A 26235-nucleotide genomic window follows, 5' to 3' on the forward strand; every position below is an offset into this window, starting at 1 on the left:
AAAATGACTGACAGAAACCAAAGTTACTTTTAAAAGCAAACTGGAATTGTGTAATCTAGACAGCTTCTTTTGTTCAATAAATAAATTTTAATTAAGAAACTTGTAGAATATATAGAGGGGCTTATTTGCCTATTTCATCCTAGTTTTATGCAATCTGCTGTTCATGTACATAACACAAACATCATCACCTCTTCACGCAGCAAGGTATAAAACAGGATGAGTGAGTTTGTGTGCTGCAAGACAGCAGCTGTTAGTCATTCTTAATTCAAAATGGAATAGAGAATGAACTCGCGAAATGACAATGATGACAAAGATTCAGTACAACAGATATTGTATGCACAGAATTAACTAGGAAAAAATTGCATTATTGGGATCTGTCCACTGGAAGCCAGTATCTGTAGTAAGTCCTGTGGCAGGGACTCAGTTAAAGATAGTGTAGCGAATAGGACTTGAGCATAAGGAAGTTAGTCCCATGTTGGAGCCTTATTATTATTATAATATTGTCTCGATCGTCCCCACCTACTATCTTGAATGCAACAAATTACCTACTCATTTCCAAAGGCTGTTTTTATTTGGTGCAGAAAATGACCAATCATGTTGTGTAATAGGCTGGACTAATATGAGACTAAGAAACAGTAAATAGCGTTGCATTTGATCCATTGGTTCAAGTGGAACACCAGCTCAAAATCATACCTTCCATGGTTCATACAGACTGCATATGGCACTGGGAGGACAACCCGCCACATACACTGATTTTCATAGAAAGAGCTGCACCCAGAATGGCAAGGCATATTGTGACCATTGTTGGCAGGCAGGTAGATGGTACCACACATACAAAATGATTACACTTTCAGCTTCAAAGGACTGACATTTATTACACTACACAGCCATGAAATGGACATACTAGCATGGCATCAGGCCCCTATGGTTGTGAATTCAAGCATTAGAGACATCACGGCATGGACCTGTATGGCTCTTGGATGTAGTTCTGTGATACTCTGTCCCATGCCACTTGCACCTGAGTGTGCAGTTACCACCGACCGGTGGGCAGAGGTGGAGTCCTGATGACATGCTCCATGGCACCACACACACTCTCGATCGAGGATAGATTGGGTGATGTGGCTGGCCATGTCAGAGTATGCACAGCTCCAAGGCACACTCGTGATGTGGCACTTTATGAGCACAGCGATTGTCCTGTTGAAATAAAGTATCAACGTAGGCATTCACTAATGGCAGAGCCACTGGTTGCAAGACCATCCCCCCATACTGTACAGCTGGTTTGGAGCCCATTAGGAATTCCAATGGTGACAGCCACCATAGGATCTCTCTCCCTACACCACTGTGCCCAGCTGGTGAGACATTTGATGGGTGATAACAAACTGCTCTTCATGATTCTCTCTCCCTCCCTCTCCCCCTTCCCCTTCTCCCCCCTCTCCCCCTCTCCCTCTCTCCCTCTCCCTCTCCCCGCCCTCCTTCTCTCCCCCCTCTCCCTACAGGTGCTAAAGACCTTGCTGTTGTGTGCCCTCCAAACTTAATCATCATCATGGCACTCTTCTCTGTGCATCCAGACATTGACCGATAATATATGTTGTGCATGTGAGCCTTCCTGCACACATCGTTGTTGACAATGGGCAATGGTGGTGTCAATGCGACTGGTGTGGCATGGAATACAATAGGACCACCAGCCTTTTGCAATCCCATGATGCGGCCCCACTTGAACTCGTCTATCTGGGTGATGGTGATGAGGTTGGATTGGTGAGGCGCTAAACTGCTTGGTCATCGGTGCCCGTACAAAGTCCCAATTTTTACACAGTCCAATCTAGCCATTGCCACAGATGATGACGATGACGACGACGACGACAACACATAAATCCAGTCCCCGGACAGAGAAACTCCCCAACTCGGCCAGGAATCAAACCCGGGCCCCCATAATCCAGAGGCAGCAACACTAGCCACTAGACCATGAGCTGCGGACTCGTGTATCTGGGCAGCCACTATCTGATGTGTAGTCTGGGCAAAATACACGTTCAGGTGACTCTCTCTTGACACAACTCGCTGTCATAGTGCCAGTGCGACCATTTGGGACCATCTTATATCAACTAATGCGTGTGATGCCACAACCCCATCCCCACTGCTACAGTGCACAGCCAATGGTGCAAAAAATCATTGGCAAAGCTGATGGTACTCAAAATATCCATCACATTTGCAGTAGATTGGTTGGGTACTTCTGGGTGCAACTCTTCATATGATGATGATGATGATGATGAGTGAATATTTCCTATTAATATACTGACAGACCTCAGTGATCAACTGTCAAAAGTGGTTGAGATTTGCTGGTTCCTCTACACACCCAGTTTGTTATAGAAAACAAATAAGTAAGTCTGCTGGATGAGGGGACCTTTTTATCCTTCCTTTTTATTTATCAGCATAAATAACAGAAGTGATGCTGTGAACAGTCGTTGATGAGTGTGGTGGAGACCCTTTGTATTGAAACCATGTTCTGCAGTGGTCCAGCAGTGGCACATGTTCCAGCAACAGTAGAGTTCATCGTGGAGAAACTGCTAGTAGTATGTCGCAATTACATGGCTGTGAAAGAAATGTGGGACTAGTGAGATGTCCACAAGTGATTCCACACCATATGCTTACACCCCACTATCTCTGAAAAGCCATCTTGACTTAACAAATTAGGATTGTTCCCACTCCAGTAGTCCACATTGTAGCTGTAAGTTTCTCCATTGTTGGGGAAGGGTGGTAAGAGTGAAACTGTTGGGGTGTGTAAAATGTGCATAACAAATGCTATGTGATCTACATCTACATCAATACTCCGCAAGCCACCTGAAGGTATGTTGGGATCTTGTGGAAGTGTAGGGCCAACAAAACCTGTTGATCATGATCAAACTTCACTGAATGATCTCTAGCGATCCATGTTCTTTCCAGTGACCCACTTTCTTTTATCACTATTCAATATTACTAAACATAATAGCTGTTAGTTGTCATCTATCTGGATAACATATGCAGTGCGAACGTGCCTCCGAGGTGTTGTGTGTAGCCTTGCAGATCCATTTGCTTGTTGCTGGAATGCATCAAAAGGGGATGAATAAGCACGAGTTTTGTGACTTAATGAAGGGAAGAAACTCACACATTGATCTATGTGCATACAGTCGTAATACAGGGTGCAGCAGCGTTCATAGTGGGATATTAAAAACACACCGTCAGGCAGTAACTGTAATTTATTTATTACCTCTTATGTCAATTATTAGTTAAAGGTATGCCATTTACTAATGTGTAAATCATTGACCATTGCGAGGATTACTCCTGTCCTCTGCACAACACATTCATCTGGGCAGCATTGGAAGCTTTCCATAACTCGGCATAACATATTCGTTGGGACATTGCCGACGACAGTTCTGATGCAATCCTTCAACTCAGGAATGGTGGCACAACGTTTTCGGAACACTTCTTGCTTCAGGTAGCCCAAAGGGAAAATTCTGCACATGAAAGATCAGGTGATCAAGGCAGCCAGGAAATGTCACCAAAATGGGAAATTATTCTGCCGGGAAATGTCTATTGGAAGAAATCCGTGCAAATTCTGGCCGCCATTCCTGAGCTGAAGAATCACATCAGAACTGCCGTCAGTAATGTCCCAGGGAATACGTTACGCCGAGTTATGGAAAGTTTCCAACGCTGCCTAGATGAATGTGTTGTGCAGAGGGGGCATCATTTGACAGGAGCCATTTCGGAAAGTAATCCACACAATGGACAATGACTTACACATTAGTAAATGGCATACCTTTAACTATTAATTGACGTAAGAAGTAATAAATAAATTACAGTTACTGCCTGATGGTGTGTTTTTAATATCCTACTGTGAACTCTGCCACACCCTGTAGTTGACATTCCAATGAAGTCTGTTTTACCTCTCTCTTGTGATGATATAAAAACAAAATGGTATGAACACATGATAACCTTGCTTACAAATATCTTTCCCAGTCCCTTCACACCGCATACCCTCAATCCAACAGAGGAACTGAGCTAATAGAGGCTTTACACACGACTGAATGCTTGTAGCATATGCTCATTGGGACTCATCTTTGTATTCACCATCTACTGTAATGTTTGATATCTGTGATTGTGTTATGGGGTCAAATAAGTTTCCATTATATATGTTTTACACAGGTCACATTTTCAGTGCTCTACAGAAGTTAAAACTGACTGGAACTAAAAAAATTGCGTCTGTTGTACTTGACTGGTTGAATGAGTGGAATTTTTCTATCTACCTCGGTGATGTTTCAATCAACACCACCTGTCATTTCTCTTGGTAAAATGCTAGAACTAACAAATAAGTAGCTTACTATGTATAAAACTGTGATGGAAACTAGGTCAAGAAAATAGATAAATGTACTGTTCAAGTGAAAATACAGTGTCAGCAAAAGATAATGGACGTTTCTAATTTGTCTCTGAAAAAATCTTTAGAGCATTTGTGTGTGTTCAAGGGTTGACAAAAGAATGAAACATGTTGAACTGTGTGTGAATAATTGGAAAATCTTTACTTTAATTACAAAGTGATACATTTGTAAAACATTAGGAAATATTACCTCTGACAATATCGTCTGACTGACAAAGGCACCGGAGCAGGAAACTGGCAGCTTTGTGATTGTGATATTAGCTTGAATCCAGCTCTGATGGTGATGTCTGTGTCTCTTAAGATAAAGGAAAGCAAGCTTGCTTCAACAAGGTCTCCCTTTCCAATTGACTTGTTTAGAACTTTATATGAGGATATCTTTCATTGTTTTCTGACAATGTAGTTTAAAATTATTTTTTTTCTATCAGACATTGGAAACTCCAGGTTGGAATATTAACGATATAAGGAAAAAAAGTAGATTGCTACTCACTGTAAAGAAGACACCAGTTACAGACAGGCACAATGAAAAGACCTTATCATTGTGTCTGCAACTCAACATGTCTTCTGTACAGTGAGTAACAATCTGTCTTTTTCCACGTATTGTTGTTTTTCTCTCTATGCATTTCCTGTGTGAATAATATGAAATACATATTGTGCTCTCCACACAAAGTGAAAGTTGTTATGTGGCTTATATTTTGGTTCAGGAATGAATAGTATGTAAACCTTGACCTTTCAGGAGCCATACAATTTTTTAATGTCTAAAGGAAGTGTTCACACAATTCAGTTTTATTGTCAGATTTATACACCTATTTACTTTCAATTTTCTCTTTAAGGGCATTGCAGTTTTTAAGGTAGAATTATTTTTCATAGCATTTTTGAAAATATTTTTTGTTTTTCTGGCAATGACCTGCACTGGAATTGCAATTGACAAATGGCTTAATTTTGTCCATAGCTAGATGGACATAAGGTAACAATTGTAACTTAACAGTCCAAGAGAACATCTCAGTTAAACCACAAGTACAATGGTAATCGCTTAAAACTTATACAATTTGGAAGTGTGTATTGGATAAGGAATGAATAAATGTGTTGTTAAAGTAACAGAATCCCACCGTTCACCTGTGGATGTATTTAGAAATCTATAGAAATCCTAAGAGGAATTGACATTACCAGGACTTGAAACTTAATTTCCCTGTGGATTACAGACTTCTCTTCAGTATGTTTAGTGTGCTTAATTGAAGCTGAGATTGTGTCCAACCTGTGGAACATTGTTCAGAGAAACTTACGTTGCTGTTATTGTAGTATTTTTTGGTATAAAAGTAAAAGTTTTCCAGTGTTTCATTAAGGGTGTCAAAATGACTCAAAATGTGGACTTCACTCCCAAATGCAATTACTTGTCAAACTTGTGGACTAAGGTGCTGGCATTCTCTCTCTCTCTCTCTCTCTCTCTCTCTCTCTCTCTCTCTCACACACACACACACACACACACACACACACACACACACACACACACACACTCACTCTTCCCCTCCCTTCTCCCTTCCCCTCCCTCTCCCTCTCCCCTCAGCTGTTGTAGCTGCCATGCCGTGTTGAGAAATTTGACACAGTCTTAGTGGTGGATCCTATTTTACACTGATGTTGTTTCTGTTATCCCAAGTCCCGAGAGTGTGGGAAAGAGACATTTCTACTGCTTCATGAACTATACTGCCACATGGGTTATTTGATAGCGTGTTTATTCACGAGTGTCACAGAGTTACACAACAGCTGATTCCTTGGTTTGGCATACAAAATAATCTTCCATTCCCTCCAGCATCATTTGTATAATTTGTCTGTTGTACTGCTCATTTCTGAATTCACGAAGAAAGCTATTTATCCTGGCTTTCAGAGCTTTGATTAATCTTCAACAATAACAATAAAATATTTTTGTATATATTCAGAATACAAATTTGATGCTATGTTTATGTAAAATATAACAATTTTCAGACAGTAGTAATGACACGGAAGAGGGCGGAACAACATATGCCATTCTAAAATTCTTCTACACAACAAATTAGCTGCTGTGGAACACTATCCACGTTTTGGGACAGCATAATTGTGTAGGCAGCAGTAGCAGTGTAGCTGTCCACAATCTTACCAACTAAAAAAAATGTCGTGTGACTAGGGCCTCCTGTCAGGTAGACTGTTCGCTGGGTGCAAGTCTTTCGATTTGGTGCCACTTTGGCGACTTGCGCATTGATGGGGATGAAATGATGATGATTAGGACAACACAACACCCAGTCCCTGAGCGGAGAAAATCTCCGACCCAGCCGGGAATCGAACCCGGGCCCTTAGGACTGACATTCTGTCGCGCTGATCACTCAGCTACCGGGGGCCGGACATCTTACCAACTGTGACAAATGATGTATCATCAGCTATGTGAAGAACCCAGCATAAACATTTCTAAAAATTTCTTTTAGCACCATCAATAGAAAGAACTTACATTCTCCATGGTAAGTATAGTCTATAAATGCTACCCCAAAAATATAACCCTAGAAGCTGACCCAGTCTTCTGTAGACATGACTGTGGTCAGAACACTTACAAAAAAGAGAGAAAAAAGTACAATTGTAGCACACAATATGACAACAGTTACCTGCTATGGTGTTTCTGTATTTCAAGTTTTCTCTTTCCAGTATATTGGAATTTTGTGGAGACATTTGGAATAAAGGAGACCACTTGTCAAAAAGCAGAAACATTGAATCGTTAACAGCCACAAACAAAAAGAAAGAAAAGTTGCTAACTTTTTGAGTAATACTTTTTTGAGCTAGAGCGCAAAGTCACACCCCACTCCCTCCCCCTTCCAAAAAAAACACACACACACACACACACACACACACACACACACACACACCTATGCTCCTACATGGCATGACTGGATGCGCAATGCTGCATTCTGGCACGTGGACTAGATTGTAGTGGAGGTTGTGTCAGGTAGAGTGGGTAGAGGGACAGAGAGGTGGAGAGCAGGGAGAGTGGTTGGGGTAGGTGGCTAGCAACTTGGAGAGAGGCAGCCGGTTTGCCAGCTACAATTGTGGGGGAGAGAGGCGGCAGCTGCATGGGCTAGGCATGTGATGAAGGGTGGTTGGAGCTGGTGCAGAGTGGGGAACACTGAGGTTGAGATGTCGGGGTGGTGAATTTGGAAGGGTGTGACAGGACAGAGGAAGGGGAAACTGTTGGGTGGAGGGTGTGGAGACAGTGGGTTATCAGAGACTGAGGCCAAGATGATCACAGGAGCAAAGGCTGTGTTGCAAGGATAATTGTCATCTGCATAGTTCAGAGAAGCTGGTGGTAGAGGGAAGGATCAAGATGATTCAGGCTGTGAAGCACCCACTGAACTTGAGCATGTTATACTCAACTGCATATCATGCCATCCAGTTGTGAACTTTGTTTTAGGCAACAGTTTGGCCATGGCCATTCTTTCGTTGGACAGCTGGTTGGTAATCATACCGACATAAAAAGCTGTGCAGTGTTCGCAGAGTTGAACTGGTATACAACATGGCTGATTTCAAAGGTGGCCTTGATTCTGATCTGGTAGGAGAAGCCTGTAAAAAGACTTGTGTAGGAAATGCAGGGTGGGTGGGGTTGATTGGGTAGGTGTTGTATCTTGGTCTACTACAGTGATATGGTTGTTGTACCAAGGGGTTGGGAGTGAGAGTGGCATAGAGATGGACTTGTAGGACGTTGTGTAGACTGGGTGAGCAACAAAACTATATTTTTGAGGTGGTGGGAAGGATATTGGGTACCATGTCCCTCATTTCGGGGTATGATGAGAGATAATTAAAGCAGTGATAAAGGGTATGGCTCAGTTGGTCTAGTCCAGGCTGATATTGGGTGGTGACGGTTGCTCCTTTGTGGTGATTCTTGGGGGCGGTGGAAGAATGGGGAATGTGAGGATATGGCACAGGAAATCTGTTTGCAGACTAGGTTTGAGGGCTAGTGCCTGTCTGTGATGGCCTTCATGAGACCCTTACCATACTGGGCATGGGAGTTCTTGCCACTGCAGCTATGTCATCCATGGGTGGCTAGGTTGTTTGGAAGGGATAGCAGCTGTTGAAATGCTGCCAGTTTTAGGGGTTGTTGGCTGTAAAGTGGGCGGAGGTGTGGATGGAGCCATCAGAGAGGTAGAGATAAATGACCGTGGAGGTGGCACATTGGTTTGAAGAGGACTGGCCGAAGTGGGTGGCAGAGAAGGTGTTGAGCTTGTGAAGGAATGAGGATAGGGTGTCTTGCTCCAAGTCCAGATCATGAAGGAAAAGTAGTTGAGAGTCAGGATAGAGATGGTGAGTTTGAAGTCTGAAGCACGTTGGGAGAGGTAGTGTTAGATAGTGGCAAGGGCAATGGACATGAGGGATGTTAGTGTTTAGTCAGGTGACATCGACAGTGACGAGTAAGGACCCAGGAGGTAAAGGGATGGGGATGGTGGAGAGTAGGTGATGTGGGAGGCTAGGTTTCTGGCAATTGGTTGGAGGTGTTGTTAACACGAGTGGAAATCCTTTCAGTGGGAGCACAGTAGCCAGCTAGAATGGAACATGCGTCGTTGTTGAGTTTGTGGATTTGGGGAGCATGTATAAGGTGCTGTATGGGGTGTTGTTGGGGTGAAAAAAGAGATGGACTTGGGGGAGATGCTCTGGGAAGGGCCTATGGATTTCGGTAGGGATTGGAGGTTATGTTGGACTTCTAGGATGGGATCTCTGTGGAAGAGCTTGTAGGTGGAGGAGTTGGACAGTTGGCGGAGGTCTCTGTCAGGTAGTCATTGCAACTCATCAGAACAATGGCAGAGCCTTTGTTGCAGGATGAATGATAAGTTCTGGATTTGTTTTCAGGTTGTCTATGGCTGTCCTTTCTTATGCTGAAAGGTTGGTGTTCATAGGAAGTGACCTGGAGAAGGATGGTGAGGCCAAGCTGGGGCTAAGGAATTTCTGGAAGGTGACCAGGGGGTGGTTAGGTAGGATGGGGGGTGGCCAGATCATGTTGGACTGGTGGTATGAACTGGGAGAGGCAAGATTCACTGTTGGGATTAGGTTGGCTTTTGTTGGAGGGATTGGTGGCAAAGAAGTGTTTCCAACGTAGGGATCGGGAAAGGGAGAGTAGAACTTTGACAAGTCCAACCTCATTAAATATCAAACCCACCAACTCATTCCGTATTCACCTTACCAACTATATTCTGACTTGCAACTACTTTTCCTCTGAAGAGAAAGTATACAAACAAGTCTGTGGCACAGTTACGGGAACCCATATAGCACCTTCCTATTCCAACCTGTTTATGGGCCTTCCTAGCCTCCCAAAACCTTCGACACCTAGTCTGGTTCACGTTCATTGATGATATCTTCTTGATCTGGACACTGCTCAAAACACTTTATCCTCATTCCTTCACATCCTCAATATGTTCTCTCCCATCCACGTTACCTGTCCTCCTCAACCCAACGTGCCTCTGTCCTGGGCATTGACTTCCACCTCTCTTACGGTTCCATTCACTCATCTGTCCATATTAAGCCCAATAATCACCACCCTGCCTGCATTTTGACAGCTGATATCCCTTCTACACCAAAAAATTCCCCCCATACAACCTAGCCACCCATGCACGACATATCTGTGACAAGAACTCCCTTGCTTGGTATGTTGGAGTCTCACAAGGCCTTCACAGACAAGCACTGGCCCCAAAACCTAGTCCGCAAACAGATTTCCTGTGCCATATCCTAACATACCCCCTGTCCTCCCACCATACCCAAGAATCAGCTACAGAGGAGCACCCCTTCATCACCCAGTGTCACCTTCGACTAGAACAATAGAACCATACCCTTCACCATTGCTTTGATTATTTCTCACCATAGCCCGAAATGAGGGACATCCTACCCAATATCTTTCCCACCACTACAAAAATATAGTTTTGTTGCCCATCCAATCTATGCAATATGCTGCTAGTCCATCTCTATGCCTCTCCCACTCTCAGCCCCTTGCTACTACAATTCTATCCTTGTGGTAGACCAAGGTGTAGCACATACCCAGTCCACCCACCCACCCAGCACTTCCTACCTGAGTCTTTATACAGACTTATCCTACGCCATCAGAGTCCAGACCACCTTTGAAATCAGCCGTGTTGTATACCAATTCAGCTGCAAACACTGCACAGCTGTAAGTATGACTATCAACCGCCTGCTGTCCACCAGCGTGAATGGCCATTGCCAAAATTTTGCCAACAACAAAGTTGACCACTGGATGGTACAATATGCCAGTTAAGTATAACGTGATGGAGTTCAATGGCTGCCTCACAAACGGAATCACGTGGCCCCTTCCATCCACCACCAGCTTCTGTGATCTATACAGATGGGAGTAATCGTTGCAACACATCCTTTGCCCATGTAATTGTCCTGGTCTCAATCTTTGACAATCCATTGCTTCCCCAGTTTCCCCTTCCTGTGTCCTGTCACGCTCTCCCAAATTCAACGTCCTGACATGTTGACTCCACGGTCCGTGCACCACATGCCTAGCCCATACAGCTGCCTGCCCTCCCTATCACCAGCAAACCGGCTGCCTCCCTCTGAGCCACTAGACACCCACTGTCAAACCCTCTTCCTGCCTCCCACCTCTCTGTTCCTCTACCCAAGCCACCCAAAACAACCTGCATCACAATCTAGTTCATCTGCCAAAATGCAGCACTGTGCATCCAGCCAGCACCATGTGAGACCATAGGTGTATGTGTGATTTGCGGGGGGTGGGGGTGCGTGTGTCTAGCTCAAAAAAGGATTACTCCATAAGCTATCAAATTTTCTTTACTTTTGTGTGTGACTTTCGATGATTCAGCAGTTTTACTTTTCGGTGAGTGGTCTTCTTTTAATTGAAAATTATTTATTGTATATTGGACTCTCTCAGAATGAGAGCAGAAGTGTTCTGAAATTTTAAACAAACTTTCACATAGACATATATACTTTAAAGTGTTGTTTCTCTTTATATTTGGATGATGATTTTGTTTCAGTAGAAAACGGAATATCATTAAACGATTTTTTGAACTCATTATAGCCATGCTACTTCTGACTTTCATTGCTTTGTAGTAAGGTGTCGTCAGTGAAGATTTTTATTACCGCAATTGCTTATGTTTTAAATGTCAGTGCACGTGCTCTCATTATTTACAATGTGTGTTTATTTTAGGAAGCAGTGAAACGTGAAGTTTTAGAGGAAACTGGAATTATAATGGAGCCTAAATCATTGCTGCTTGTTGAAACTGCAAGTGGATCGTGGTTTCGATTTGTTATTGTGGGTGACAGCATTGGTAAGTACTGTTCAGTTTCATTATATAATTTCCTAATTAACTGAATCTTCCCCATGAACCATAGGCCTTGCCGTTGGTGGGGAGCCTTGCGTGCCTCAGCGATACAGATAGCCGTACCGTAGGTGCAACCAAAACGGAGGGGTATCTGTTTAGAGGCCAGACAAACACGTATGGTTCCTGAAGAGGGGCAGCAGCCTTTTCAGTAGTTGCAGGGACAACAGTCGGGATGATTGACTGATCTGGCCTTGTAACACTAACCAAAACGGTCTTACTGTGCTGGTACTGCGAACGGCTGAAAGCAAGGGGAAACTACGGCCGTAATTTTTCCTGAGGGCATCCAGCTTTACTGTATGGATAAATGATGATGGCATCCTCTTGGGTAAAATATTCCGGAGGTAAAATAGTCCCCCATTCGGATCTCTGGTCAGGGACTACTCAAGAGGACGTCGTTCTCAGGAGAAAGAAAACTGGCGTTCTACGGATCGGAGCATGGAATGTCAGATCCCTTAATCGGGCAGGTAGGTCAGAAAATTTAAAAAGGGAAATGGGTAGGTTAAAGTTAGATATAGTGGGAATTAGTGATGTTTGGTGGCAGGAGGAACAAGACTTTTGGTCAGGTGAATACAGGGTTATGAATACAAAATCAAATAGGGGTAATGCAGGAGTAGGTTTAATAATGAATAAAAAAAATAGGAGTTCGGGTAAGCTACTACAAACAACATATTGAACGCATTATTGTGGCCAAGATAGACACGAAGCCCACGCCTACGACAGTAGTACAAGTCTATATGCCAACTAGCTCTGCAGATGACAAAGAAATTGAAGAAATGTGTGATGAGATAAAAGAAATTATTCAGGTAGTGAAGGGAGATGAAAATTTAATAGTCATGGGTGACTGGAATTCGACTGTAGGAAAAGGAAGAGAACGAAACATAGTAGGTGAATATGGATTGGGGGTAAGAAATGAAAGAGGAAGCCGTCTGGTAGAATTTTGCACAGAGAACAACTTAATCATAGCTAACAGCTGCTTCAAGAATCACAAAAGAAGGTTGTGTACATGGAAGAAGCCTGGAGATACTGACAGGTTTCAGCTAGATTACATAATGGTAAGACAGAGATTTAGGAACCAGGTTTTAAATTGTAAGACATTTCCAGGGGCAGATGTGGACTCTGACCACAATCTGTTGGTTATGAACTGTAGCTTAAAACTGAAGAAACTGCAGAAAGGTGGGAATTTAAGGAGATGGAGCGTGGATAAACTGAAATAACCAGATGTTGTATAGAGTTTCAGAGAGAGCACAAGGGAACAATTGACTAGAATGGGGGAAGTAAATACAGTAGAAGAAGAATGGGTAGCTTTGAGGGAAGAAGTAGTGAAGGCAACAGAGGATCAAGTAGGTAAAAATACAAGGGCTAGTAGAAATCCTTGGGTGACAGAAGAAATATTGAATTTAATTGATGAAAGGAGAAAATATAAAAATGCAGTTAATGAAGCAGGCAAAAAGGAATACAAACATCTCAAAAATGAGATCGACAGGAAGTGCAAAATAGCTAAGAAGGCATGGTTAGAGGACAAATATAAGGATGTAGAGCCTTATCTCACTAGGGGTAAGATAGATACTGTGTACAGGAAAATTAAAGAGACCTTTGGAGAAAAGACAACCACTTGTATGAATATCAAGAGCTCAGATGGAAACCCAGTTCTAAGCAATGAAGGGAAAGCAGAAACGTGGAAGGAGTATATAGAGGGTCTATACAAGGGCAATGTACTTGAGGGCAATGTTATAGAAAGGGAAGAGGATGTAGATGAAGATGAAATGGGAGAGATGATACTGCGTGAAGAGTTTGACAGAGCACTGAAAGACCTGAGTCGAAACAAGGCCCCGGGAGTAGACAACATTCCACTAGAACTACTGACAGCCTTGGGAAAGCCAGTCCTGACAAAACTCTACCATCTGGTGAGCAAGATGTATGAGACAGGCGAAATACCCTCAGACTTCAAGAAGAATATAATAATTCCAATCCCAAAGAAAGCAGGCATTGACAGATGTGAAAATTACCGAACTATCAGTTTAATAAGTCACGGCTGCAAAATACTAATGCAAATTCTTTACAGATGAATGGAAAAACTGGTAGAAGTCACCCTTGGGGAAGATCAGTTTGGATTCCGTAGAAATGTTGGAACATGTGAGGCAATACTGACCCTACGACTTCTCTTAGAAGCTAGATTAAGAAAAGGCAAACCTACATTTCTAGCATTTGTAGACTTAGAGAAAGCTTTTGATAATGTTGACTGGAATACTCTCTTTCGAATTCTGAAGGTGGCAGGGGTAAAATACAGGGAGCGAAAGGCTATTTACAATTTGTACAGAAACCAGATGGCAGTTATAAGAGTCAAGGGACATGAAAGGAAAGCAGTGGGTGGGAAGGGAGTGAGACAGGGTTGTAGCCTCTCCCCGATGTTATTCAATCTGTATATTGAGCATGCAGTAAAGGAAACAAAAGAAAAATTCGGAGTAGGTATTAAAATCCATGGAGAAGAAATAAAAACTTTAAGGTTCGCCGATGACATTGTAATTCTGTCAGAGACAGCAAAGGACTTGGATGAGCAGTTGAACGGAATGGACAGTGTCTTGAAAGGAGGATATAAGATGAACATCAACAGAAAGAAAACGAGGATAATGGAATGTAGTCGAATTAAGTTGGGTGATGCTGAGGGTATTAGATTAGGAAATGAGACACTTAAAGTAGTAAAGGAGTTTTGCTATTTGGGGAGCAAAATAACTGATGATGGTCGAAGTAGAGAGGACATAAAATGTAGACTGGCAATGGCAAGGAAAGTGCTTCTGAAGAAGCGAAATTTGTTAACATAGAGTATAGTTTTAAGTGTCAGGAAGTCGTTTCTGGAAGTATTTGTATGGAGTGTAGCCATGTATGGAAGTGAAACGTGGACGATAAATAGTTTGGACAAGAAGAGAATAGAAGCTTTCGAAATGTGGTGCTACAGAAGAATGCTGAAGATTAGATGGGTAGATCACATAACTAATGAGGAGGTATTGAATAGGATTGGGGAGAAGAGGAGTTTGTGGTACAACTTGACTAGAAAATGGGATCGGGTGGTAGGGCATGTTCTGAGGCATCAAGGGATCACCAATGTAGTATTGGAGGGCAGCGTGGAGGGTAAAAATCATAGAGGGAGATCAAGAGATGAATACACGAAGCAGATTCAGAAAGATGTAGGTTGCGGTAGGTACTGGGCGATGAAGAAGCTTGCACAGGATAGAGTAGCATGGAGAGCTGCATCAAACCAGTCTCAGGACTGAAGACCACAACAACAACAACAACAACAATTAACTAAATATTAACTTAATGGATTTTCTGTGACTGGTTTGTATGATTTGTGACTCTTTCAGCATAGGTTCTTTCAGGGGGCGGGGGGGGGGGGGCAGGGGGGGGGGGGCGAGAGAGAGAGAGAGAGAGAGAGAGAGAGAGAGAGAGAGAGAGAGAAAAGAAAACCTCTCCTTCTGTACATTAAAGTGAGGTAGCTCTGATGCCAAGTTGCTTACTGTAAAAGCTTTGTAGTCATATCACACTTTTCAGTTAAAACTTTTTCTGATGTAATCTAACTTGGAAATGGGTAACTTTTTTTTAACATTCATTAGAAAATGTGTACATAATTTTTCCCTTGAGAAAGTTGAAAGGTTAGCATAAATCCTGATGTACTTGGACCTAAATCTCATATGTTAAGTATTTGGAAGTACATTATATACACTCCTAATCATATTAATACACCATAAGATATCACTATTTATGCAAAGTGTTTTAAGATGGTAAGATGTATTGTTTTGTTGATTGTGCTTCTCTGATGATAAATCAAAGTGAGAGAGAAATTGAGGGTTTCAATATTTCATTTGATGATAGTGGATAGTACTGTAATGTACCTCTTCATGGGAAGATTTGACATCGAGAACTTTTCAGAATAATCATTTTGGAACACTTGCTGTTTACAGTTTGGATTGCCAGCCATATGTGCAGGAGATGAAATTCAAACATTTAAGAGTAGAAGAAACTATTTAAAGCTTATGGAACTTGTATATTCCTTTTATGGATTTCCATCATGCTGGATTAATTACAGGACAGGAACTAGTGTTAATTAGTTCAGTACAGAAACAGTCAAAGTTGCATGATTAACTTTTTATGTAACTGATGACTAGTTTCGGGTTGCCAGATCCCACTTTCAAATCATCCAGGCAGACAAAACAGTATTTTCTCAAATAGCATGTAAACCATGTCAATATTATATGTATTCATGTAACAAAGTCAATTTTAACCAAGAACAGTGACAGAACAGATGCATAACTCATATATGTTTGTTTTGTCACCCTTCATGGTTGCACTTGACTTTGTGGTATGCATATGTATAATCTTGACTTGGTTTATATGCTGTTTTGGAAAATACTGTTTAGTCGGTCTGGTTAATTTGAAAGTGGGTTCTGGTAACACAAAACTAGTGAGTAACAAAATAAAAAGTGACTCTTGCAACTTTGGCTGATTCTATATCAAATTGTACATTCCTTACTCAAGGAGGAAAGGTGGATTTGTTGGAGAAGGTCACTAAGCACCCAGGTTGACAATTCTGAAAGCTAGAAATCTTCCTTCTCATTCATTTACTCTTTACAAGGGAGTAAATAACAAAATTTGTTTTCAGGGTGTAGGTACTATTTAAAAATAATTTATTCAGCTGTGGACTCTTGTAATGAAAGGCTTAGAAATGTTACTTCTGTATAGTTTTGTGCGATTATTTTGATTCATATTTTTTTCTTTGTGTATCATTGTAAAATAAACAAATCAAAAGTTCTCAAAAAATCAGTATTATTATTAAACATTTGTGAATTTTTTGGTGCTACCCTGAAACATGTTGTTACCTATCTTACATGTTTTATTACAGAAATCTAGGTTATTTACTTTTCCTCAAGTGACTATGCTGTTGACCCAGAATTATGAGAAAAACATTTGATTCTTGTCACTTAGCATCCAGTATACTCAAGTGTTTTCTGCTCCTATCAAATATGTATCTGTCAGTAGCTGTGATAACTGATATGTTTGACTCATATTGATAATATAGTGCTTGTAAATATAACATCTTAAATTATGGAAATGAGAAAAGAAAATATGAAGAAAACCAGATAATTTCAGCAGTAAGCTTCATTGTTGGAGTAAAGCTACTTACTTTAGATACTGGAAAACAAATTAACTGCTGACTTAATGCTGATACCATAAATGTGTTTGCTCATCTCATCTCTTTTCATAAACAAATTACAGATTCAAAGCAAGATAAATTTCCCATATCTTTAGAGATGCAAATAGATAGAAGATCTGTTGAGGCTAATGTGAAAACCTGTGTTTGTGTGCCAAAATATTATGTCAATTTGATTTTGAGATGTGGCTGCAAACCAACAAACATACCACAAATTATGAGAAATCTTGCCAAATCAGCTGATTCTACTGTTTGAATATCAAAAAGTTACTGATATTAGTAGTTACAGTTCAATTGTTGAAGATAATGCCTACCCCTTGACAAATAGTTTTTAATACACTAACTTCCTTAGTTGTACTCGTGTAAGAAATTAGAAAAATATGAAATGTTGTCTACATTTCTAAATTTAAATTAGAATGTGATTGAAGAATACCCATAAAACCTGGTAGAGTTTTTTATGTTGACCAGTAATGCTTTCACTTGTAAGCGAATGTCTGAATGGAGTACATCTTAGCCATTCTCTTCAGTCCACTACCATACACAACTAACTCCGCCCCCCCCTCCCCCCCCCCCCCCTCAGTTTCTACAGTAACCTGGGTAGTAACTTTGCCCAGGCATGTCATTATGATGTAACATTTTTTCTTCTGTAAAATATAATTTGCTGTATTTTCAGGTGGTGAACTGAAGACACCAGATAAGTCTGATGATGAATCATTACAGGCCCAGTGGGTGAAAGATGTAGAGAAGCTCTGTCTTCGATCTAGTGACATTGTGCCTATAATTGAGCGAGCAAGAGCATACAACAAAAGTCCACCTGAGCCATGGCATGGTAAAATATTACCAGTCATAAAAGGTCATCAGAAATTGTTATTACGTCTCCTGGTCTGCATTAAAAAAAGGAGCAAGTATGCAGGATTTAAGAATTTTCCTTATGAATTTAGCTTATAAAACCTGAATGGAAATGAGTAACTTATTCAACCAGTAGTGTCATTGTTACTTATTATTCTTTAATTAAATGATTTCTTTATCTTGTATTTGACTGTCTAATATCTTTTTGATATCACAGTCCTTTGTGTGTGCCTTCCGATAACTTATTCTCAACTATGGAAACTATATCACCACTTGACAGTAGACTGTGTGAAGATATCATGATTATCATGTTTTGAAAGGCGTCTATTTTTGCATGAAATTAAAACAGTGCACCCAAAATCTGTATTGTCATTAACTTTGCTCATGTGCCACCCCAGACTTATGGAGACACACACAGAGCAACAGCAAAATTGTCTTTGTGGCAAATACTTTCGCTTTCATTGGCTTTAACTGTAGGTGTCACAATAAACATGTCATATGGGGATCTCCATTGACCCATTACTGGAAATAAATATTTGGCCTAATGCCTGAATTGGCAGTTGATATCTTGTTGGAGCCTCTGTACACTGATCCTCAAACAGGGCCACCCGTAGATTTCGTGGGCCCCTAGACAAACTTTTGTGAGTATCCCCAAGCCTTCTCAGCCCATGAGAATTCATTATCACAAATACTGATTCTTCTGTACTATGTGAGCAGTAAATAATTACTACCTGCACAGTGCACTGTCAACAGTTCATTTAATAATTGAATCTATACAAACATTAGTACACACATTAATAATGTGCAGTGTACTTTGTTAGCTTGATTTAAAATGTCTGGTTGATACTATCAGGGTCAGCTAAACAGTTTCAGGCAAGTGTAGATGGAACATTGAATCTTCTATTCTTGCAGCTGATAAAGTTATCCACTACATCACTGAAGCTCATGTTAGAATGAAGTTCGTGCCTTATTGATATCACAGCCAGATGATTAAATTTCTCTTGGTCTAAAGTGGATCTCAAATGACTTTTTATTAATTCTAATGTACTAAATCATCTATCACCTGAAGCAACAGTCACTTTTGGCATAATGAAAATTCTGAGTGCAGTCCTCAACTTACAGATTACATCTAGCATAGGAAATAGAAGATGTTTGTGTTCTGTTGTTTTTGTCAAATCTGGAGAAGCAGCTGCACTCACTTACTGGAACATTTGTATTTCTTTAATAAGATTATCACTCATATCATCAGGAGAAGTTCTAATTAATTTTTTAAGTGTGTTTATCCTGAGAATGGCTTCAAAAGTTGCACAAATATTTCTCATTTCTTCATACTGAGAATCAATCTGAGAAACAATCTTGTATGTGATTACGTCAGAATCCCCTTTTTGAAATTGTTCTTCAGTTTCATCTTGGAGTGTGTCAGGCACTCCATTACTACCCAAGCAGATTCATAAAAGAAAACCTTCCTTCTCCTGTCTCTCATTTTTGAAAAAAACTGCCTTGGTCCCAGTTTTAGTAGCCATTTGTTTTAGTTCTGCTTAAGAATTCAGGCCAGAGAGCTCTTACATCCTTATCTGTGGAAACCATAAGACATTTAAGATTTTTCATTTCAGTATCAAGGAATAAATCTTTTAACTGTGGAATCAAACTTCATACATTCAATGGTCTAAAGTCTCCCCCCAAACATTCAAGAGAATCAGTGTTCCTGATAAATCATTGATCAGTCTGTATGCTTCTGCTGTCCCATCATGAGACAAACTGCACTGTCTCTTTGTGTATTTAAAGCTTCCATTAATTTTGGTAATTTTTCTGCTGTAGATTTCACTGTCTTAATTCTTGAGCTCCATCTTGTTTCAGAGAGCTGATGAAGAGATTGACAGCCAGTGTATTTTAATTGCCTGAAGAAATTATGCAACTGGTTGAGACACATGAAGAATGTGCCTACTATTAAATTACTTCTCCTTGCATGTAATCCTACCAAGTTCAGATTATGAGTCACACAAGGAGAAAAGGTTGCCAGTGGATAAATGTCTTCAATCTTCGCTTGCACATCTTTTATTTGCCCAGCCATACATGATCCATAATCAAAGCACTGACCATGACTGCATGAATGTCACCAACTCTAAATTATTGGGGAGGGCAAATCAGTAGATAGGGTTTTGATCACAAGGAGTCTAAACAGGAGATCCCTTGAAAAGAGTTGCAAAAAATAAGGACTGAAAACCACCTTCTGGAGCATTCTGAATGCCTCGTGTGATATATTTCGGTGGCACTTAAAATGCCTAAAGCATGCAAATTTCAGCCTGGATTAAAATGTATTTTACCAAGTATAAAAAAAGTTGTATAATATGGTGTTAGGAACATAAGGCGAAATAATCTTGCAAAGTTCACCTTATTGTAATCCACTACATTTCTCCTGTAGCCAAAATTGGATATGAATATTTTAGCAACATTCTTAAGTCTATTTCATCCAACAGCAGCTTGTGCACACTGCAAACTGCTACATGGTTGAGCCTCTGCTGCATCATTATTGAAGACAGATGTTGTAGAGCAGTAAAACTGCAAGTGGTTGTCATGTGGGGTTCGATTGTAAGCCATCTGCCTCTGGCCACTCCTCCTACATACCTACAGCAAAACCAAGCATATTCATGCTTATCTACCCCATTCCTTCATCACTTGTAGTCGCATGAATACAACTCACTAGACTTGGAATACTGTCTTTTTAGTGAATAATATAAGGAGATTTGGTTTACTGGCACATTAGCAAATCCTACAAACCATTAATTCCTTCTACAGAAGAGCTTTTAATATGTGTAATTGTTTAGCTTGGATATGTTCATTCAATTGTATCGCTTTTTGTTAACTAAGACGCAAAAAATTGAAATTACTTTTCAAACAATAAATGGCACGTGGGGGGGGGGGGGGGGGGGGAAGGGAGGGGAGGGGAGGGGACGGGAGGGGTGGATACCTTCCCCATCCCTCCCTGGCGATGATGGTCATGGATGACAGTGCTGTAAATCAACTCAATGCTTGTGAAATACATCTATGATAGCGTTACTATCTGCATCACCTGGCTTTTTCTGCAAATCAGAATATTCCAGAAACCTCTCATGAATTTCCCATTTATTTTCCTCTTTGTTAAAAAGGTGTCTTAAAATCAGAATATTCTGTTTGGTCTGAGACACATCTGGAAGAACAACACAAATTATTGAAAAATACATAGCTTCCTGCCTTAAAGATTTTCTTTAATATATTATACCTTTACAATGATAAAAGTGTGTTCTGTGCTCTCTGAGATAAATAGTGTTTCTTTGTACAACTTTTAACATAAATGGTATATTCTCTTAAAAAGTGGGTCAAATTTAGCCAATAACTCAATTAACCCAAGAAGTTACCATTATCTGGCTCGGAATTTGTGGCAACTTCCCCTAAAAGGCAAATTTTGAGAGGCCAAAAATATAGTAACATGTAAAATTCTTTCAGCAATAGTTTCTGGAAAATGCAATGCACACTGCTATGTACTGCACTTTGTTCATAACATCTCTATGCTAAATAATTATTTTTATGCATCAAACTATTCTCATGGTCAGGAATAATAGTGTATAGCTTTTTCCAAGTTATTTTTGTGTAGTCAATTCCTTCATGTAGGTCAGCTAACCTAGATGTAACAGGCTTTTTGGGATCATTCTGAAATAATGAGCATGGTCAACATAAGAGTTTTTTATGGTGGTGACTCCTCACAAGCCAATCTTTGTTTTACTTCAAATTCATTGATAGAGCATTGAGCATACAAGTGATGTTTGGTAAGTTTTGTACTCTGTATGACAAAAAACCATTGAACTGTTCAAAGGTCAGTGCTTGAAATGCCCTTTCTAACAATTCTATATTCATCCCGGTTATTAAATGGGTATGACCATTACCAAGGATCACTTGGATTCCAGTCACAGTCACTACATCCATCAGACTCTGACTTCTGTTTGCTTACATCTCCTGCATCAGGGGGCAAAATGCCTACACCAGATGCAGTTAACTTAGGTTTTTACTTTCAACATGTTTCTGCTTCTGCCCCCAGGGGCTCAGCATTCATTTGCTGGGTACGGGCTTGGCGACTCCGGGGTTCCTGAGCTGGGGACTGGTAAGCGCTGCCAGTCCCCTGTCACCGTAACCTCTGAGCATACTTCAGCGACCACTGTGCGGCACGGCGGTGGAACGTTGTGTGTCTCAGGGAATGGGGATCTTGGCTTGACTGCCCGGATCGCGAGGATGGAATAAACCTCTATAAAAAAACCCTCAATCTCAAGGTGTGCTGCGCGCTGATGAGATGCATGGCTGTTGAGGTGGAACAGTCGATAGTGGGCAACCTCTGGGGAACCTGCCGCACCTCAGTTGTATAAGGCTTACCTAGGCACGCGGGGCTCTGTCTAGGTGGACTTCTGTTCCCTAGCTGCTCGTGGGACCGCGATAGATCCTTCAAAATCCTCTTTTCTTCCTCCCAGCGGAAAGGGTGGGCCGCTGGAAGGTTCTAACGCCCAGTCTCTTAAGAGGGCCCTTGCAGTCAGTCCCCCTGACTCCGGCGCTTCTTTAAAAAGTCCAGTCTTAGGTAACAGAATGCATTCTGGTAATCCAAATGTGTTTCTCATTGTGAAACGGAAGGAGGGTAGTTTTGAGAAGGTTTCGCCCTTCTATATACAAAAGGGATTGGAGGGCATCTGTGGCTCCTTAAAATCGGTGAAGCGCTTACGTAATGGGACCTTGCTAGTGGAAACTTCCACTTCCCAGCAAGCAACTAACCTCCAATCTGCTAAATGCCTTGGAGAGTACGCCATAGACACTGAACTGCACAGCACCTTGAACTACAGCAAAGGTGTTGTGACATGCCGGGATCTAGTTGATATTCCCAAGGAAGAACTGCAACGTGAGTGGGCTCCAGAAGGTATCGTTGATGTCCAACACATCATGAAGAGGGTTGATGGCACTCTTGTCAAATCCGACTCCTTTATTCTGACCTTCAGTAGCACAAAACTTCCTGAACATGTAAATGCTGGCTTCCTTCGCCTTAGTGTGAGGCCTTATTTCCCGACCCCAATGCGCTGTTTTAAATGCCAGCGTTTTGGGCATACCACCTTAGGCTGTAAAGGCGATGCGACTTCTGGAAACTGTGGTCAGGCTGCTCATGAAGGAGTTGGTTGCTCGTCTCCGGCTAAATGTATTAATTGCTCTGGGAAGCACCCTGTTTGGAGTAGGGACTGCCGCATATTTTTAGAGGAACGCAAGGTCCAGGAAATAAAAACAACCAAGCGTATCCCCTATGGTGAGGCCAAGAAGATTTATAAGTTGATGCAACCTCACACATTTGCTACATCTTTTGCATCCCTGGTACAGAAGCCTACTCCAAAAGTCGATGCCTCAACGCAGACTGAGGTGGTGAGTGTTGGCACTAACACTTGCAGCTGTCAGTGCTCTTGCAACGCAGCCAGTGTTTCAGAGCCAGTAGCCTCTACTCAAACGGCAGACAAAGGTACAGTGGCGAACTTGGTCCAGCCCCTCGCGCCTCCAACAGCTGAGGTTGTTCCCAAGCCCAGTGCGCCAATTACCACTCCCACATCAGCTCCCCCAAGGTCCACCAAACCACAGAAAGCTACTGTACAGCAGCAACAGCGGGTCAAATCCCGTGGTAAACCATCTGACCATGCAGATGTTGTTTTACGTGAAGCTTCATCTGACTTCCCCAGAGTTGATGGAGTACGATGTATGTGTGGGGCAATCATCTCGTCCCACGCCTGCCCCTCCACCTGCTGCGGTCTCCCTGCCCCGTCGGAGAGACAGGATGAAGGTGCTACCCCCAACATAGATGGCTCCCATACTCCAGTGGAACTTGCAAGGGTTCAGGACGCATGTGGAGGAACTTCGTCTACTCTCTCGGGGTAGACCACTGTGTCTCTGTCTCCAGGAGACGTATTTCCATCCATCATACTCCGCTGAGATATGGGGCTATACACTCCACAAAAAGGACGACCTGCGTGGAGAGAGAGCTAGAGGAGGCGTAGGTATTTTCGTCAGGACGGACTACCACTCCTCGCCTCTCTCACTTACGACAACTTTACAGGCCGTCGCTGTGTCCGTGCATGTGCGTCATCCATTGACTGTATGTTCACTTTACTTGCCCCCACATGATGCTCTTGATGAAGCGGCCCTCACCGACCTTCTTACACAGCTCCCCCAGCCATTCATTATTTGTGGTGATTTTAATGCCCACAATGTGCTTTGGGGCTCTACAATTACCTGCCCCAGGGGTAGAGCGATTGAGAGGCTTCTCCTGTCATCCTGTGCCTACTTGCTCAATGGAGGACAGAGTACTCATTTCTGCACGGCGACTGGGTCGTTCCCTGCCATTGATCTCTCGCTTTGCTCTCCAGCTCTTGCCGCCAGTGCTCACTGGGAAGTGGTTGCTGACTTGCATGTCAGTGATCATTTCCCAATCTGAATTCACCTGCCAGATGGCGTGGGGCCCGAAAGGAGACCACCACGATGGGTGCTCAGCGGAGCTGACTGGACACTTTATAGCCAGTTGGCCCAATTCGAACACTGTGCGAATGTTGAGGTGTGGGTGGATCATATTACCAAAACGGTCCACCACGCTGCTGCAGCATCTATTCCACAGTCCACAGGCCACCGGAAGAGGCCACCTGTGCCTTGGTGGAGTGCCGAATGCCGCTCTGCAATCAGGACCAGGCGTGCGGCTCTGCGTCGGTTCAAGTGTCGGCCGACTGCTGAGAATCTTGCAGCCTTTCAGGTGGCGAGGGCAAGATGTCGCCACATTATTCGTGAGAGCAAGAAGAGGTCGTGGCAAATGTTCCTGAACACCATTAATCGTTCCACCAAAAGTTCCATTGTGTGGGAGACCATCAGGAGAATTTCTGGCAGAGGAGGGAGGTGCCCCATAGCTGGTGTAATGACTAACGCCACTCTCCACACAGATCCGCGAGACATTGCCCAGACTATGGCAGCGTATTTTGCCACAGTTACTGCAACAACCAGTCAGGATCCAGGTTTCCAGTGCCATAGAGCGGTTGCTGAGAAATGTAGTCTGAACTTCCAGTCCACCTCTCATGAAGTTTACAACTGCCCATTTTCTATGTGGGAGCTGGATTCTGCATTGTCTGGAGCTCGTGACACATCCCCTGGTCACGACAGGATCCATTACAGTATGCTATGGAACCCACAATGCGCAACAGAGAACTCCTCCTCGCACTTTTTAATGACATTTGGGCATCGGGTCACTTTCCTGACGCGTGGCGTGAGGCAGTTTTAATCCCTTTTTTAAAACCTGGGAAAGACCGCACGAGCCCAAGTAGCTACCGTAGTATTGCCCTCACTAGTTGCATAGGGAAGACCTTGGAGCGGATGGTCAACCGCCGCCTTGTCTGGATGTTAGAATCCCGGCAACTCCTTAGTCGCTTTCAGTGTGGGTTCAGGAGGTTTCGTTCCACCTTCAATAACCTTGCCCTCCTGGAGGCGGCTATACAACAAGCTTTCCTCCGCCGTCATCACCTTCTAGGTGTATTTTTCAACATCGAGAAGGCCTACGATACCACTTGGAGGCATCTCATCCTGGAGCAGCTTCACGAATGGGGTTTTCGTGGTTATCTTCTTCTTTTTATTCAGTCTTTCCTCTCGCCACGATATTTTAGATACCGAATTGATGACGTCCTGTCTGATCGCTTTGAGCAGGAGAATGGTGTCCCTCAGGGTAGCGTTTTAAGTGTGACTCTCTTTGCCATCGCTATTAATAGCATTACGTCCATAGTCAAAAGTCCTGTCCAGTGTTCTTTGTTTGTGGATGATTTCTCTTTGTTCTGCTCTTCTTCAAGCCTTGCAATGACAACTCGTCAGTTGCAACTTACGATTAGGCATTTGGATGACTGGGCGCAGACGAGTGGCTTTAAGTTTTCCACCGAGAAGTCTGTATGTGTTCTTTTTAACTGTTCTCGTTCGATTTTAACCTTTCCTGAGTTGCGGTTGAGGGACACTATTCTTACTTTTAAAGACACGGTGAGATTTCTGGGGCTCATTTTTGACTCGAGGCTCACGTGGTTACCTCATCTTAAAGACCTGAAATGGCGGTCGCTTCAGGCTTTAAGTATTTTAAAATGTCTTAGCCACAGTACATGGGGAACTGACAGGACTTGTCTGCTCCAGTTTTACAGGGCGTTTGTGCGATCTCAGCTCGATTATGGGTGCACGGTGTATGGGTCTGCGAGGCCTTCTTACTTAAAGATTTTGGACGTTGTCCACCACGAAGGGCTTCGGTTGGCCACTGGGGCATTCCGAACTAGCCCCATACCAAGCCTCTGTGCAGAGGCAGGTGAACCGCCACTTCATATGTGGCGACAGCTACTTACGGTACGCCAGGCGTATAAAACTTT

The 26235-nt window shown here is 42.4% G+C and overlaps 1 protein-coding gene across 1 annotated transcript in view; it reads left to right on the plus strand.

Annotated features, from left to right (window-relative positions):
* The window catches only part of LOC124554958 (8-oxo-dGDP phosphatase NUDT18), a 157604-nt gene that overhangs the window by 74385 nt on the left and 56984 nt on the right, over window positions 1-26235 (plus strand). The window contains exons 3-4 of the mRNA XM_047128662.1: window positions 11583-11703; window positions 17634-17865. Coding sequence (XP_046984618.1) covers window positions 11583-11703; window positions 17634-17865 — 353 coding nt within the window. The remainder of the gene's footprint in view (window positions 1-11582; window positions 11704-17633; window positions 17866-26235) is intronic.

The sequence above is a fragment of the Schistocerca americana genome, chromosome X, assembly GCF_021461395.2.
Source record: "Schistocerca americana isolate TAMUIC-IGC-003095 chromosome X, iqSchAmer2.1, whole genome shotgun sequence".
Taxonomy (NCBI): domain Eukaryota; kingdom Metazoa; phylum Arthropoda; class Insecta; order Orthoptera; family Acrididae; genus Schistocerca; species Schistocerca americana.